Source organism: Aquarana catesbeiana, linkage group LG01 (assembly GCF_042186555.1).
Source record: "Aquarana catesbeiana isolate 2022-GZ linkage group LG01, ASM4218655v1, whole genome shotgun sequence".
Lineage (NCBI taxonomy): Eukaryota > Metazoa > Chordata > Amphibia > Anura > Ranidae > Aquarana > Aquarana catesbeiana.
Window position 1 is genome coordinate 584,176,189 of NC_133324.1, and position 13,298 is coordinate 584,189,486.

At 39.9% G+C, this 13,298-nt stretch overlaps 1 protein-coding gene across 1 annotated transcript in view; it reads right to left on the reverse strand.

Moving 5' to 3' along the window:
• CFAP299 (cilia and flagella associated protein 299) overlaps nucleotides 1-13,298 on the reverse strand; it is a 769,046-nt gene that overhangs the window by 6,356 nt on the left and 749,392 nt on the right. Inside the window, exon 5 of the mRNA XM_073597947.1 lies at nucleotides 12,958-13,087. Within this exon, the coding sequence (XP_073454048.1) occupies nucleotides 12,958-13,087 (130 nt within the window). The remainder of the gene's footprint in view (nucleotides 1-12,957; nucleotides 13,088-13,298) is intronic.

A 13,298-nucleotide genomic window follows, 5' to 3' on the forward strand; every position in this document is an offset into this window, starting at 1 on the left:
ATGAATGAATATTTTTTTTCCTACACAAATATGTGCATTTATAATTTTTTTCCTAAAGGTGAACTTAGATATAGGAAAAAAACATTGACTGGATCAGGTTAAACTAATTTAACAATAAGAACGGTCCTTCATTCACAATGTTTACCCAACTACAAAGCTTAGTAATTTAGAAACTAAGTCTACATTTGTAAATAAGTTAATCCCTCTACATTCAATAAATATGGTCATGTCTAGGAAACAGCTGCAGTTAGATAAACATGATCAATATTATTAAGAATGTTTTAAGCTTAAAATACAGTGTATAGTTAGTTTAAAAGGGTACTGTTTATTATTTTTTTTTATGATGTGAATTTTTTTCTCTGTCAGGAGGAGCATCAACTCCATCTTGGATGCTGATAAATTCAGTACATTTCTGTAATATTTGCACATTTTCCCTTGGCTTGTCTCTTTAAAAGCCCTGTGAGTACAGAAAATTACCTGTTGATCCTGTGAGAAATCTAGTGAGGTACCAACTTCTTGTAGTCGGCTGACAACCCTGCCTGTGCTAAACTGAAATCCCAAGCAATGTTGTCAGCCCTGTTCTCCTTTGCTGGACTATGGTACACCAACTTCTCATTGCTATAACAAAGGGAAGGTGTTCTGTATTTAGCATAAGAGAGGTAAATGGCTATTTGCCATGTGGTGTGTTACTTACAGTGCCTTGAAAAAGTATTCATAGCCCTTGAAATTTTCCACATTTTGTCATGTTAAAAACGTAAATGTATTTTATTGGGATTTTATGTGATAGACCAACACAAAACAGCACATAATTGTGAAGTGGAAGGAAAATGATAAATGGTTTTCAAAAGTTTTTACAAAGAGATATCTGAAAAGTGTGGAGTGCATCTGTATTCATCCCCCTGAGTCAATACTTTGTAGAACCACCTTTCTCACCTAGCAGAGTAAAGGGGGCTGAATACAAATGGACGCCACACTTTTCAGATATTTTTTTGTAAAACATTTTGAAAACCATTTATCATTTTCCTTTCACTTCACAATTATGTGCCACTTTGTGTTGGTCTATCACATAAAATCCCAATAAAATACATTTACCTTTTTTTGGTTGTAATACGACAAAATGTGGAAAATTTCAAAGGGTATGAAAATTTTTTTTCAAGACACTATAAGGTGACTTGGGATGCAGCAACATCACACCGAACCAATCTTGTAGGGCACTTATGCCCAACACTTGGCTGCATGCTGCATATAGCCTGTCAGTGCTCAGTGTGCAGTAAGGAGAACAAGGAGCTACATACGGAGTACCACTGTCAGATTGTTTCTTTACAGAGTTTGTTTGAACCACTCCTATCTACATCTTTCTGCTGCTGTTTTACATCTGTGGCCACCTCCTCCCTAGATTGCTCTTGTTCCAGCTATCTCCAGTTAAACTTCTCCGGTCCTTGTCAATCTCCCCTTCAGTCAGATCACTCCAGTCATGACCATCTCCCCCTGTCACACAGCTTCGATCCCAAGTTAAACTGCTCTGATCCCAGCCATCTACCCCCTGTGACCACTTCTATTCAGCTCACACAGCAGCAGCCTCTAATGATCGCTGGCTTGAATGGCTTTTTTTGTAAGACTCATTTATAACGTATGAATAGATCTGAAAATAAACAAAACCATTCATATGAATGTGGGAAGCTGAAGCCACTGTACTCATGTCAGAGATCAGTTTTAATGAATGGATTTGTTTACAAACACAAATCTATTCATATATGTGAAAAAAAGAAAAAACAGGACTTTTTATGTGCCATTAAATCCATTTATTGTAGTTCCTTTGCGGACACAGAGTCAAGTATAATTAAACAATGGCTTATGCTTCTGCCTTCAGGAAATTGGACACTGGCAAACAAAGCTATAAGACAGCCTAGTATAACCCTTCCCACTCCTATCATGCTCCAACTGTGTGGCAAAGCAATAGTAGGAGTGGATTATAGGAACAGAGGGGAGGGACCTGTGTCCCATAAATGCCCCTGGGTGAAACCAATTCCCTTGAGTCCAGATGTTGTTGACTGAAAAAGTCTACCTGCCAGTTTGTCACTGCTGTAATGTGCACAGTGGACAGGGCTGGAACATGAAGTTCTTCGTGTTCTAAAGGTCACTGCTATGACATCATCAAGCTGGGTCAGAAGACTATACGATTGGGAGGTCCAGTGTTGAAGGGATAGCCAGATAATTTCCAGTATGTTGATAGGGAGATGAGCTTCCTTATTCATGAGGGTTGTCCAGGACTCCTCCCCAGCCCATTAGGCTGGCATTTGACTTGAGCAGCTTCCAGAACATTGGAAGACAGGTTTTCCTGATTTCAGGGCTTGGCTTGAGAGCAATCAGGGCAGAGCAACCAGAATTCTGAGCTGCAACTGTCTCAATTGAGAATGGGCAAATGGAGCTGCTCTAAAAAAGCCTACCATCGAACCCAGAAAACTTGTGCAAAAGCAGAGCATTGGGTTGCTCCTGGACTGCAAAGACTGAATGTGGGAGTGGAAAGTTTAGTGTTTTGACTTTGGAAGAAAAACCCTGCACAGAATACTCCAAGTGATGAGTCAGCTTCAATGCTGCTTTCTGGAGGTTCAGTGCTAAATGTTACTTCATTAGAAGCTCATCAAGGTATTCCACAATGGGAATTCCCTGTGAGGTTAGTAGAGTGAATACAAGGGCTAGCACCTCACTGAATACCCAAGATGCAGTGAGCAGACCAAAGGCAAAAGCAACAAATTGGTATTGTTGCATACCCGCCACAAAACGCAGAAAGCATTGCTGCAATGAAAAGATGCACGTAGGCATCCTTGATGTCGTCTACAGAGGAAAGAAAGTCTCTTGGATGGCTAGACGGTGCACCTGCACCTTCCCACTGCAGGTAAACCCTTGAGCCCCATGCATCAGAGCTAAACACCCAGTTTGCATGAGGCCCTAAATGTGTCAGACAAAGTGCAAAAAACTATATATCTATATATATAGATATATCTGTATATATTGTTAAGCACAAGGAGAAACAGATGGTCACAGCCGGAGACTGTGCCATGAATAGGATAGCCACTTGGCTTACTGTGGACTGAAATATGAAAATACTATGCTTAACCTGCCCGTGGTCAAAGTGGAAAGTGAGAGTCCATTTAACCTGTTGAAAGTAGAACTAAAGTGGGCAAAAGTAGGAAGTGACATTTCACATATACTCAGACCTTTATTTCCTGTTTATATTTGTCCCATAAGGAACACTGAAATGACAGGACTGGTTAATACTGCAATATGGAAAGTGGACACTAAATGCATAAATGAACACCAGAAAAATGATAAAACAAAAAAAGCAAAAAGCCAAAAAAAAGTGTAAAAAGGCAACATTAGGGCAAGATGAGCTCCCACCTAGCAATCCATGCTGTCCATACTTAACTTTTGGGAAATGGACAAGCTCATCTTCATGGGTCATCCAAGTGATTTTTTTTTTTTTTTTTTGCTGATATTGAACTTCAGTGTGCTGGTTTTCTCTTCAATGCTGATTTTGTACTGTATCACCATAACACCATGTACCCACCCTTCACTAAGATTACCCATGGGTATCTGTGTGGTATGGTTTGATGAACTGATGCTCCCATGGAGTCTTCAGGAACAGGATTCCACCAGACTGGTGCATCATGGCTCTGTACCTGTAAAGCGCTCTGTGACTAACTCACTCAGTACACAAGTGTCTGGAAAGTGCTTCAGCAGAGTCCCATGCCCACAGGTTACATTACAGGATACCCCCACGTCTTCCTCTCAGCAGGATCTGTGTACTGTCTCCATAGCTATACCAAGGATTATCAATTCTGGAAATCTGCAAATGAGCTCTTCTAGTTTTGCAGCCATTGGGGAAACTTGCTTGAAGAATAAAAGTCTTGATAAAATATAGAAAAAGTAAAGAAATTAGTTTGCTTCTCTTGAAGGAGAGAAGACATTCATTCTCCTAGGGCACTAGCTAAAAAAACCTGAAGCATGATGGGAGTGGTAGAGGTTATACTAGGTTGCCCTACAGCATTGTTTGCCAGTGTCCAATCTCCTAAAGACAACAGCATGACTTTGTTTTTTCAGAAAATACTTCACCCTGAGTCCTTCAATGAATGAATAAGAAAAATATATCAACACACAAATATATTTATGTTCATTTCCAATATTTTTGCATATTTTTTGTTCTATTTGATTATTTGAACTATGACGTAACTTAAAAAAATTAAAGAGACAACAACACAAGCATGCACACAGTATTAGCTACCTCTAATAACACAAATTATTGTGCAAAAACACAAGGAAAAATATAAAAATGCCACCATTAGGGTATACAACTTTGGCAGCTGAAGTGGTCTCTTATTTATTCTAAAGAAAAACAAAAAAAAACAGTTTTCGGTGCAATACTTACCTCGTCGAAGCAATGGTTCATTCAAAATAAAAGTCACTAAATATCTTATTAATAATAACAAATTAACAAAAACAAATCTATTGTACATCCTTCCAGACATGTCAAAGGTGCATTTGATTCTTTTGTTTTTAAATCACCGCTGCTGTAGGCTATAAAGGCCCCCATCCTGTCCCGAGGAGTCCCCTTACACTGTATGCCATGCTGTTTTTTAATTACTATACTTACTTTTCAATTATTTTTGCTGGTTATGTGATGCGCTGGATCCTATTCTTCTTTAGTTTTCTCCTGGCAGTGGGAAGTCCTCTAGCCCTCTAGGTGCAAAGACTGGCACTGACATAAAGACGTCAGCTCTGCTCTGTGCATGAATGACCTGAAAAGGAAGGGCACCGTGGTGATGCCTCTTCAGGAAGCCAGCCCGGGATGCCTTGTATTTTCTTGGGGTTTTTTTTTTGGGTTTTAAGAATATGTAAATACTTCAATGTCTATGTCTTAGCCACAGTTACACTTTAAACAGTTTTTTTTTTTTTTACCTCTGTTCACTAGTAAAGCAGCAAAAAACTTGGACAGAGGCATAAAAGGACTTCAATGTCATTACCAGGCTTAGAGGAAAATTGGCTGAAAGGCCACAATTTGTTTGCTTCAGTGTATGCCTAATAACAAGTAGCATCCACATCTAAATCACAACTTACAACTATCCCTGGCATAGTCCAGTATTGTCTTATTAAACATCCCCCAGCCTTTGAAGTATCTAGGCTCTATTACTGGGTAACTACTGAACAAACTTTACTACACAGTTTAATAAAGAATGGAATTCATTATATGAACATTTATCAAGCCAGCCAGTCAGGAGGATAAACAACAGAAATTTAATCATTTACTTTGAAAGAAGAAAACAACTGAATTATATTTAGTATAGTCTAACCTGGTGGATAGACAGCAATTCATTTTTTTATTTGTGATGGAAAGATCCTAAAGCTAGCCATACACTGCTCGATTTGAATGAACATTCGTACAAAAAAATCTTTTGATTACATTTGATTAGGGAGAGGCCGAACGGTCCCCTATTCGGTTTGCACCAAATCTTTCGAACATCCCGAAAGTTTGGAACCGAATACCAAAACCCATTGAAGTCTATTGGACCCGAACGTGAAAAGTGAAAGTGCCCACTTTGAAGGCTTATATGCAAGTAATTGGGCATACAATGCTTATGGGGGTCCGAATACTGCCCTGGGGGACATGTATCAATGAAATAAAGTTTGTAAAAAACGTCATTTTTAAATGAGCAGTGATTTATTGATGCTTAAAGTCAAAGCATAAAAATGAAAAATTCCTTTCAATATAGTACCAGGGGGTTCCCTTAGTCTACCTGTAAAGTGGCACATCTGTACTGTGTATAGAAGCTGCTGCATCAATAATTGAATTCATAAAGCCAAAAAAATGAAAATTTCCCTGCAAGCTTTCTTTATTTTGCAAGCAATGGCTTGAGGAGCCAGTCTGTATGATGAGGCTACAATGTAGTGCACTGGGAACAAGAGTAGAGATTTTTTGGATAAATTCTGGTGTCTCTTCCACAGACTTCGGATAAAAGGAACAGGTGCAGAAAGCAAGAATTGGCCATGCTGTCAAAAATTTTAATGATATGCACCTGTCAAACAGGTGCGGAAAAATTGTTTTTTGGGTGTTGGTGGTGCCTTCACACTGTAACCCTATAGAGGTGCTCTTGATGAAAGCAAGAATTGGCCTTGCTGTTAAAAATTGCAATAATATGCACTTGTCAAACAGGTGTGGAAAAATTGGTCTTTGGGTGTTGGTGGCTCCTTCACACTGTAACCCTATTGAGGTATTCCTGATGAAAGCAAGAATTGGTTTTGACCCTATAGAGGTGCTCTTGATGAAAGCAAGAATTGGCCTTGCTGTCAAAATTTAAAATGATATGTACCTGTCAAACAGGTGCAGAAAAATTGGGCTTTGGGTGTCGTTGGCACCTTTGAGTCCCCTAGACACACCAGCTGACACACTGCATGGCACCTTTTAGCCTGACTCATTGAATAGCCCCTTGAACACTTAGGGTGTACTTGTGGTTTATAGGACAATGCAGCAGAGGAGGGCATGGAGGAGGAAGAGCCCTGTCCCGCATCCTTCCGAATTGCAAGCAGAGTTACCCAGTGTGCTGTGAACAAAATATATTGTCCCTGACCATGCTTGCTGGACCACGTGTCAGCAGTAACATGGACTTTGCGGCTCACTGCCTTGCCCAACGATACCACAACATTGCCTTCCACGTGATGGTACAGAGCTGGAATGGCCTTACGTGAAAAGAAATAGTGACTGAGAACCTGCCATTGAGGTACAGCACATTCTGCAAATTCACTGTGCATCATCAAGGAGCAAGTGGCTGATGCTGTGTTCAAATAACTCAGCTGACTCCTCCATACCTGATGCTGGGGCTATGGCAGGAATAGCTGTGGACAAGGAGGCAGGTTTAGCCACTTTGGCAGCTGTAGTGGACTGTGCACCAGTCTCTGCTTGGCTTGGGTAACGGAGGATGAGGAGAATAAGGATGGTTTAGTAAGCCAGTCAGCCACCTCATCTGCATGCTGTGGCTGGATAGCACAGGCAACATCACTAAACAGGGGAAATGATGCCCTGCCTGAGAACTGACAACGTCCACCTTTGCTTGTGGACACATACGCTGCTGGCCCCCTCACAGTGCCATGGAAACGTCTGCCTCTCCCTGTTGTCCTCCTAGACATGATGGGGGGGTGCTTATTAACAAAATTTAATACAGATGTGGAAATGTGTATGTGGATGCACTTTAATTAATAGAAAGTGGTGTTTGGTGCACTTTAACTTGAGTACTCACTACACAGACACACTCCACTGATGCACTATAATATACCGCAGTAAAACTGCACTGATGCACTGCATTATACTGCGTTAAACGCGCAGTAATGCAATGAAATATACAGAGTTAAACTTGCAGTAACGCAATGGACTATACTGCATTAAATAGATTAAATAGAAGGTAACGCACTGCAATATATGGCGTTTACACTTGCAGTAGCGCACTGAACTATACTGCTTTAAAGGGAAGGTAACGCACTGCAATATACGACGTTAAGCGTGTAGTAACGCACATAAATGTACTGCGTTAAATGGAAGGTAACACACTGAAATATACGGCGTTTAACTTGCAGTAACGCACTGAACTATACTGCGTTAAACTTGCAGTAACGCACAGAAATATACTGCATTAAGCATGCACTAACACACAGAAAGGTACTGCGTTAAACGTTAGATAACACACTGAAATAAACAGCATTTAATGGTGTTAAACTTGCAATAACGCAATGAAATATACTGTGTTAAACAGTCACTACACTCACACTGACTGAACTATCCCTACATTCACACTAACATAAAGATAAATGGTGGTCACATTACCCTCACACTGACTGAACTATCCCTAGATTCACACTAATGTAAAGATGAATAGTTGCACTACACTCACACTGACTGAACTATCCTTAGATTCACACTAATGTAAAGCTGAATTGTGGTCGCACTAGACTCACACTGACTGAATTACCCCTACATTCACACTAATGTAAAGATGAATGGTCCCACTACGCTCACACTGAACTATCCCTAGATTCACACTAAACTAATATTCTGTATTGACAATAAAATCACAATAGCACACTAACTCTCTAATAGCACTGAACAGAGCCCTGTTCTATCTCTCTCCACGCCAATATCACACTGAAAATGGCTGCTATTGAAAGAATACTTTTATAGTGTTGGGCGGGACTAACAGCAATGAGCCATGATTGGATAGAGTCATCATGACAGCATCCAATGATGGCTCTGACAGTGCTCTGTGCCCTGATTGAACAAAGCTTCCATTGCTTCAGCCAATCAGGGCCTTCAATGCACTGTGTGGCGGCGCAGTGCATTGTGGTCATTCGGCGGGCCAAACAAACGGTCGAACGACCTGATAATTTGGTTGTTCGGCGAATGTGCAAACTCATGCTTGGGCTGAACCGTTCGCCCATCCCTACATTTGATAATGCCAAGAGAGATCTGATGAATGTTGTTTAAAAAATCTTCAAAATTTTGTTTGCTTTTAACATTCAATTTTGAATAAATGTAATTTCCTGAGTGAAAATGTTTGTTTGGGAAACATTTTCCATCCTGATCCCTCAAATTTTCTCATCACTATGGTCACAAACAAATCTGACCCTCTAATGATTAGAAAAGCAAACGTTCCGAAAATGAAAGCTTTCAAACTAAATTCTAATACAGCAGGGCCAATTTAAACCAACTTAAAGGCTAAGTTCACTTTTTTTTTTTCTAAATTTCAGCTCCACTATGTACCAATATAGCATTAATCCACTTCTTTTGCAAAAATAAAACAGCTTTCTATTAATTCTACACCGGCTTACCTAACTCTCTTCATAGCTGTTTAAACACACTGCTCGATTTCTTCTGCCTTACTTTCTGGTCAGACTTTAGGTCATGAAACAGGAAGAAGCTGAGCAGCTGATCTCATTAGCACACACCCTGCATCATCTACCCTCAGCTGGTCAACTCCTTCCTGTGTCACAACCTAAAGTCTGACTACGAAATAAGGCAGAAGTAATTGAGCAATGTATTTAAAAATAAGTACAGTACAAACTTTATAGAGTAGATATACTAAATAATATATAAAGAACTCTTTATCATATCTCTTTGATGCCCTTACAGAGTTTTAAGGACCCCCTGAGGAAGACCATGACCCTATAACGTTGAAATGCATTGGGGTCTTCTCCACTATCAGCAAGCATTAACACAATCACAATTGATATTGTTGGGAGTAGCGCTATATGCACACCCCCTGTAACCTATTATGCGATAATTCATTTGCTTGTTTTGTAAATTTATATAGCATGTCTCGTTCTTTGTAAAACCGGAGCTCATATTTTAAATTCTTGTATTCTTTAAACCATGTTCGGAGTATTTTGCTAATAAAAAATATATCTTTTTACAAAAACCTTTTTTTGATTGCTTAAAAACCCCACGGGGACCTTCCACATCTTTTTGGTAACATTTACTTCGGGGTGTGCAGCCACATCAGCCTCTGTTGAAGTGTCAGGTGATGTTATAGCTGACAATGTAAAGCTACAATGTCAATCCAACAAATAAAAAGCAAACAAAAATATATCTAAAATGTATATATAAAATAGTGCACATAGCCTCTTCAAAAGTAACTGTGAGTGACAGCAGTACTGCACAAAAATTCCAAAACAAGTGAATGAGTATGACAGTCGGGCAATTCATATTTGCAGGATGACAAGTTAACAGCTGTAGCTGGGTGCTTTTTTCGTTTTTTCTTATTATTTGTAGCTCAGTAGAGTAAACTTAGAACAGAAGTTATTTACATGTCACACTTCCTTCACATATTCCAAAAATAAGAGATTTAATCCCCACTTAAAGAATGCTGGCAGAGTGGTGCAGATTAAACCTTTTTGCAACATGGCTAGCTATACATCCAGAAACGCTAGTGCAGTGATAGCGAACCTTGGCACCCCAGATGTTTTGGAACTAGATTTCCCATGATGCTCTTGCACTCTGCAGTGTAGTTGAGCATCATGGGAAATGTAGTTCCAAAACAGCTGGGGTGCCAAGGTTTGCCATCACTGCGCTAGTGTATAATACAGATGCAGCCTGATATTAAAGAGCTGTAGTCTATTCACTCACCATGCTCAGATGCAGGGGCAGGCAACATTAACTCTATTTCCCACAACTCACTGGGTTCCTAGGCACACCCATTTCCTCCCTCAGCAGCTACACCTTATGAGCCAGAGGTAGCTGGGCATGTGAATTACAGCCAGATGAGCAACCCTATACTTGTCAGAACCAGCATGTGGGCAGCCAGGCAGGAGCCTAACACCATGCAACTGCTCCATTAGACCCAATTAGTGTAGGGGGATCTTTCCCAATTGATATGAGCAGGGCTTTTTTCAGCAGGAACTAGGGGGAACTCAGTTCTACCACCTCTGGCTCAGATCGTCTGCTCACTGCTCACCATTATCACTTAGTAATACTGAAGTCCAGCTTCTACATTTACAAGTAATAGCTTATCTCCCAGTAGCTCCCAAAGGTCAGATCTCCTACGCAGATCCCACTGAGTGCCAGACAGGGACCAGGGAGATACAGAACAGGTTCTCAGGGTTCAGTGCAGTCATGGGCAGGAGAGGGTGCGTGGTAGGCATCACCCTCTGCGGTCTCAATTTTTTCCCTGGTGACCAGTTGTTGATGTTCCTACTGCATGATCTCCCTTACAAATGACTGTAGTATAGTATAGTATGCTGGGAGGTACTACAGCCAGGTGTTTCAGCTTAATATTGCAACAAAGGTAAAACATATAACAGATGGTGGAGCTTTTTAAGGAGGGGGGAGAAGATGAGGGCAGTGCAGGGAGGGGGATGTATGCAGAGGGAAGAGCTACTATTTGATGCCATTTGGCAGGTATGTGTGTGTGGCGGCCATGGTTGAGTTCCTGCACCTATTCTCTGAGGAAAAAACCCTGGATATGAGTATTTTAGTTCCAGTGGGGTGGTCCTTTGTAATTGGACCTTGGATCCCCCAGCTGTTCGCCTGTATTACCAGAATTACCCTGCAGTAGGATGCTGATTATGAAGATAAACGCAAGTAGATGTTTGTGTTCTGAACTGTTTTACTGAAGTAATGATTCCCAGCTAAACTCTCTATTGTTATAGAGTCTTTTAGAGACTTTTCTATGTAGCCACATGTTGCCCTTATTGAGTGACAATGACATTTCAGTCCATGTTTGTGCAACTTTCATAATCTATTTTGTATTATGCTACAGTATATACATGTCCTTTTGCTATTCTAAACCCGTTTTGCATTATTGCTTCTAGTTTTGCACCTGTTTAGTAAACTGCAAGTTACAATTACTCCCTGTCTGATCATTCAGTGGATTACCAATAATGTTAAAGAGCCATTTATTACAAACTGCATATACCTGTTTTGGTGTTGCTGAACATCATCAGTGCATGTCAGGAATTTTATTTATTTATTTATTTCAGGTACTTCTATAGCGCCGTCAATTTACGCAGTGCTTTACATATACATTGTACATTCACATCAGTCCCTACCCTCAAGGAGCTTACAATCTAAGGTCCTTAACTCACATTCATACATACTAGGGACAATTTAGACAGGATCCAATTAACCTACCAGCATGTCTTTGGAGGAATGAATAGCTTCTTTGGAGTGGGGCTTAAGAAGCACCGAGAACGTGTAACCCAGAAGGTTATGATGAGAAGGGACTAAGGCCCCATTCACACTTGAGCTGAGATTCTTTGGTGGTTTTTCAGGCTTTTTTCTCAGCTTTTGTAAATACATTTTTCTGCATTTCAGGCTTGAGTGAATTTAAAAAAAATATATTTTTAGCCAATAGAAAGCTAGTCTCAATGCAACAAAATGGTCAAAAATGTATGCTTTAATCTACTGGGGCTAAAGTCTATTAGAGATATAGGAGAAGAATCAGCCCGACCGCACCACAAACTTGATTTTACTTTGTTCAAGCTCCGTGGTGTGTTGTGTGGCCAATTCTTCTCCTATATCTGTGACTTCACGGTGGCGAGCCGAGACCGGCACCCACTTTGGATTACTGATTATTCATTCACCTGAGTGGTGTACACACTCTTTGGCATTTTTTAAAGTCTATTAGAACCAAAATGTGTAACTCTGCCCCAAATGACGCTATTTTTTTCAAGCTTTAAGCGACATTAGGATCAGGCATGAATGAGCACTACACTGATTCAGAGGAGAGCTTTTTGGTGAGCGTCACAAGCACAACCTACTGGGGTACACTTTCTCTTTACTCTGTTAATCTTTTTTTTTTTTTTTTGTTTGAAAACAGGACTCTGTTGAAACAAACGGAAAAGAGTTTTGTAAATGATGGAAAGGAATGATGGTGGCAAATCCTCCCTGTGCCACAGTTATGTTATTCTAAATGCAATAAGGGAGTGTTATTTTGGATGAAGTGTTCTTTGCAATGTTAAGAATAGGGACAGAACACACTTTATACAGATCATTTTTCACTATAACTACACTGTAACTCAGGAACTATGTTTTAAAATACCACAAAACTGACATTTATTTGCTTTCCTAATGAACTACCTGATACGCCTGTATATTTAAAAGTGTATAATGAAAAAGATCCATGATGGATTCCCTTTTACACAACTTAAAAAAACAAGGAATACATATTTCTACATGTGACTGAGCCATGAACAATGACTCTCTGATGTTTAAAAGACTGTGCAGATCCCTTATTTCAAACAGATCCTTAAATATATAAACACACAAAGGAGTGACAATATTAGTCCTCAAGTTGCTAAGTGATACCACTTGTAAAGCCATGAAACACAGGCAATAAAAACAGTACGGAATCCTTAAAACAGATGGTAATGTGAGAGGAGAAGTGAAAATTGCCGCTTTGCTCTGAGAAAAATATTTACCTTAGGATCCACGTTTAGTATTTTCCTGTCCCTCTTATTTTTGAACAGTAATCCGGATGAATTTTCTGCAATCACTTGGTAATTTGGACTTGCATTTGAAGTCGAAACATGGGTTTCCCAGTTATAAAAACTGCAAAACAGAAGAGCAAAAAAAACTAATCAAACACATTTCACTCACTGCGCTGCACATCAAGACATTAATTTGCATGCTTAAAGAGATCATGTCACTAGACCATTAATTTCAACAACAATCTTCCTATAAGAGGATATGTACCTTTATAGTATTGACCTGTAGACATCCAAAAGCCCTGAGACTTCAGCTAGGTGCTACTATCTTGGAT